Below are 4505 nucleotides of genomic sequence, written 5' to 3'. Positions count from 1 at the left end.
TCATCCACAGACACTTGAATTGTTTTCAAGCTTCTGCTATTATGAATAAACCTGCTAAGAACATTCTTCCATGATAATTTTACATTCTTTTAAAAAATATTTTATTTATTTAAGACAGAGAGAGAAACAAAGAGGTAGATAGAGAAAGAAAGGACACACCAGGGCCTCTAGCCCTGCAAATAAACTCCATGCACCATCTGGTTTTATGTGGGTACTGGGGAATCAAATTTGGGTCTTTAGGCTTTACAGGCAAGTGCTTTAACTGCTAAGCTATATCTCTAGCCCACAGTGTTCTATTTTTTATTTTTTTTAATAGCTTTTTATTCTCTTGGCTAAATATTTAGAAGTTGAGTTTCTGGGTCAAAAGGTAGATTGATGAGGACGTCTGAACACATTTTGTTATTAAGAAAAATAATAACATCTTAGGGGAGAAATAAATGGAGGTCTGGGAATGTAGCCCAGGTGACAGAGTGCTTGCCTAGCATGCACAGTGCTCTGAGCTGGATCCCCGACGCTGCAAGCTTTCATCCAGCACTGGGGAGACAGACACCTTAGAAGGCTCAAGAGCTCAAGGTCATCCTCAGCTACATAGTGAATTTGGGGCTGTGCTGGGCTACATGAGACCCTGTCTCAAAAATAATCGAAGGGCTCCTGTTGCAATGGCGAGCTAAGCTGGAGGATGTGCAGCTTGCAGTGGCGGCGCCGGTCACGAAGAGGACGGGGGGTAGGGCGCAGCGTGAGGCGAGACGATCCAGCGGAGGGACGCGAGCAGGGCGGGACGGGGGCCCGAGCTCGGCTGCCAGAGCAGCAGTCACCGTCGCGCTGGCGGGAGGAGCCGCTGCCGGCGCGCGCCGGGCACGGTCCCTTCTTAAAGGCGCAGGCCGCGGCGGCGAGGGCGGGCGTGGGGGAACCAAGCGCCGGCGCGGGGCCCGCGGGCGGCTTGGGGGCCCGCGATGGGCGCGATGGGCCCGCGGCGGCCGTGGCGCTGCCCGGGCCGGGCCTCGCGGCGTTAGCGCGGGCTGGCCTCCGCTGGCGGGGGGCGGCGGCGGGCTGAGCGCACGCGGCCCCGCGGGCGGAGTGGCGCGGGCGGGCATGGCCGCGCGCGGCCGGCGCTCCTGGCTCAGCGTGTTGCTCGGGCTCGTGCTGGGCTTCGTGCTGGCCTCCCGGCTCGTGCTGCCCCGCGCCCCCGAGCCGAAGCGAGTGGGCCCGCGGCCCCGCCACAGCCTCGAGGGCTGCCGGCCCGGACAAGAGGCGGCGGCGGCGGCGGCGGCCGCGTCGCAGGCTGGCGGGGCGCGGGGCGATGCGCGCGGGGCGCAGCTCTGGCCGCCGGGCTTGGCCACCGAGGACAGTCCGCGGGACAGGAACTTTCTCTTCGTGGGAGTCATGACCGCTCAGAAATACCTGCAGACCCGCGCGGTGGCCGCTCACAGAACGTGGTCCAAGACAATTCCTGGGAAAGTTGAATTCTTCTCGAGTGAGGGTTCAGACACATCTATACCAATTCCAATAGTGCCACTCCGGGATGTGGATGATTCCTACCCACCCCAGAAGAAGTCTTTTATGATGCTCAAGTACATGTATGACCACTACTTGGACAAGTATGAATGGTTTATGAGAGCAGATGATGATGTTTACATCAAAGGAGATCGTCTGGAGAGTTTCCTGAGGAGTTTGAATAGCAGCGAGCCCCTCTTTCTTGGGCAGACAGGACTGGGCACCACAGAAGAAATGGGGAAACTGGCGCTTGAGCCTGGTGAGAACTTCTGCATGGGGGGACCTGGTGTGATCATGAGCAGGGAGGTACTTCGAAGAATGGCTCCACACATTGGCAAGTGTCTCCGGGAAATGTACACCACTCATGAAGACGTGGAGGTGGGAAGGTGTGTGCGGAGGTTTGCAGGTGTTCAGTGTGTCTGGTCTTATGAGATGCAGCAGCTTTTTTATGAGAATTATGAGCAGAACAAGAAGGGGTACATTAGAGATCTCCATAACAGTAAAATCCACCGAGCTATCACGTTGCACCCCAACAAAAACCCCCCATATCAGTACAGGCTGCACAGTTACCTGCTCAGCCGCAAGATTGCCGAGCTGCGCCATCGCACCATCCAGCTCCATCGGGAAATTGTCCTGATGAGCAAGTACAGCAGTGCAGAGATCCACAAGGAAGACCTCCAGCTGGGAATTCCCCCTTCCTTTATGCGCTTTCAGGCCCGCCAGCGAGAGGAGATCCTGGAATGGGAATTTCTGACTGGCAAATACTTGTATTCAGCCACTGATGGTCAGCCCCCCCGGAGAGGGATGGACTCGGCGCAGAGGGAAGCCTTGGATGATATCGTCATGCAGGTGATGGAGATGATCAATGCCAAAGCTAAGACACGGGGACGCATCATTGACTTCAAAGAGATCCAGTATGGCTACCGCCGAGTGAACCCCATGTATGGGGCAGAATACATCCTGGACCTGTTGCTCCTGTACAAGAAGCACAAAGGGAAGAAAATGACAGTTCCCGTGAGGAGACATGCATACTTGCAACAGACCTTCAGCAAGATCCAGTTTGTGGAGCACGAGGAGCTAGATGCCCAGGAGCTGGCCAACAGAATCAACCAGGGTTCTGGCTCCCTGTCCTTCCTCTCTGATTTCCTGAAAAAGCTTGTTCCTTTCCGGCTTCCTGGGTCCAAAAATGAACACAAAGAGCCCAAAGATAAAAAGATAAACATTCTGATCCCTTTGTCTGGACGTTTTGACATGTTTGTGAGGTTTATGGGGAACTTCGAGAAGACATGTCTCATTCCAAATCAGAATGTCAAGCTGGTCATTCTGCTTTTCAATTCTGACTCCAACCCTGACAAGGCCAAGCAAGTTGAACTGATGCGAGATTATCGTGTTAAATATCCTAAAGCTGACATGCAGATTTTGCCAGTGTCTGGAGAGTTTTCAAGAGCTCTGGCACTTGAAGTAGGATCTTCCCAGTTTAATAACGAGTCTTTGCTCTTCTTCTGTGATGTCGACCTCGTGTTTACTACAGAATTTCTGCAGCGGTGTCGAGCAAACACAGTTCTAGGTCAACAAATCTATTTCCCAATCATCTTTAGCCAGTATGATCCAAAGATTGTTTATAGTGGGAAAGTTCCCAGTGACAACCATTTTGCCTTTACTCAAAAAACTGGCTTCTGGAGAAACTATGGGTTTGGCATTACTTGCATTTATAAAGGAGATCTTGTCCGAGTGGGTGGCTTTGATGTCTCCATCCAAGGCTGGGGGCTAGAGGATGTGGACCTCTTCAACAAGGTTGTTCAGGCAGGGTTGAAGACATTTAGGAGCCAGGAAGTAGGAGTTGTCCACGTTCACCACCCTGTCTTCTGTGACCCCAATCTGGATCCCAAACAATACAAAATGTGCTTGGGGTCTAAAGCATCAACGTATGGGTCCACACAGCAGTTGGCTGAAATGTGGCTAGAAAAAAATGATCCAAGTTACAGTAAAAGCAGCAATAATAGTGGTTCCACAAGGACAGCCTGATGTCCAGCACTGCTGGAAATGACATTTTTAATTATCTAATTTATTTTTCAAAAGTTTTTTGTAAGATCAGTTTTTGAAATCCATATAAGGATATATTTTCCAAGTGGTTTTCTTACACAAGACTCCTTTAAGATTGACATTTTTGAACAAAAATGTGATCAATGTTTGCCTTTGAACACATCTTGCTGAACATTATGTAGCAGACCTGCTTAGTTTTGACTTGAAACATACCTGATGAACAAAATGTTTTTGTTTTGTTTTGTAGTTTTACATTTCTTTCCCAGACCCCTTTTCTGAACAGTCCTGTGGCAGAAATCATGAACATTCCTACAAAGTATTATAGTGACAAAAAACACTGTCAACTCTGTTAAACGTTCTCTTGTCACTGTTGACTTTGCACAGATTCTACCTTTTTGTGTTTTTTTAAATAGTAGTTTTTAAAGCCATCTTGAGTTCCAGTCATAGAAAAAAGAAACATAACAGTGGCTGGGTCATCACTGACTTGTGGACAGCTTTCCAAAGTGCTCTGCCCCATGGTCAAGCCGGGAGTGAGGAGAGCAGAGCCTGGGCAGTGGACGGTCCTGCGGGACTTCTGGCTTGAGTGGGCCTGGAGTTCCAGTCCAAGGAGGCATTGGCATTCTCTCTCTCTTTATCCTTCTCAATATTAATAGATAGAATGACAAAGAAGAATGGTGGTAATAAGTCCAGTGAATGCAAGCTAAGCAAATAGAAACCCTAATGAAAACATTGGGAAACATTTTGGGTTTTGTTCACTTCATCCTGTCTTTGTTATGTTGGTGGAGATGGTTACTTCATTTTTTAATTACTGTTTTGTTTTATCTTTTTTTATCTGAAATACCTTTAATTTATTTAATACCCATTGTTTAGCCCTCTGCCATTTCTTGAGTACCTGTTAGTTACTAGTATTTATGTGTACCAGGAGTATAGTTAGGATGTTTTATTTGCAGTAAACTGATCTCCAAAGA

At 49.3% G+C, this 4505-nt stretch overlaps 1 protein-coding gene across 1 annotated transcript; it reads left to right on the top strand.

The window, feature by feature from the left end:
- The first annotated feature begins 1092 nt into the window (after nucleotides 1–1092).
- LOC123461705 (chondroitin sulfate synthase 1-like) lies at nucleotides 1093–4505 on the top strand. The gene has a single exon (XM_045153507.1). The coding sequence runs from the start codon at nucleotides 1093–1095 to the stop codon at nucleotides 3517–3519; it is 2427 nt and encodes an 808-aa protein (XP_045009442.1). The 3' UTR covers nucleotides 3520–4505.

This window comes from Jaculus jaculus, chromosome 6, assembly GCF_020740685.1.
Source record: "Jaculus jaculus isolate mJacJac1 chromosome 6, mJacJac1.mat.Y.cur, whole genome shotgun sequence".
In the NCBI taxonomy this organism is placed as follows: domain Eukaryota; kingdom Metazoa; phylum Chordata; class Mammalia; order Rodentia; family Dipodidae; genus Jaculus; species Jaculus jaculus.
Note: the sequence above shows the minus strand (reverse complement) of the source record. Positions and strands in the feature narration are given on the sequence as shown.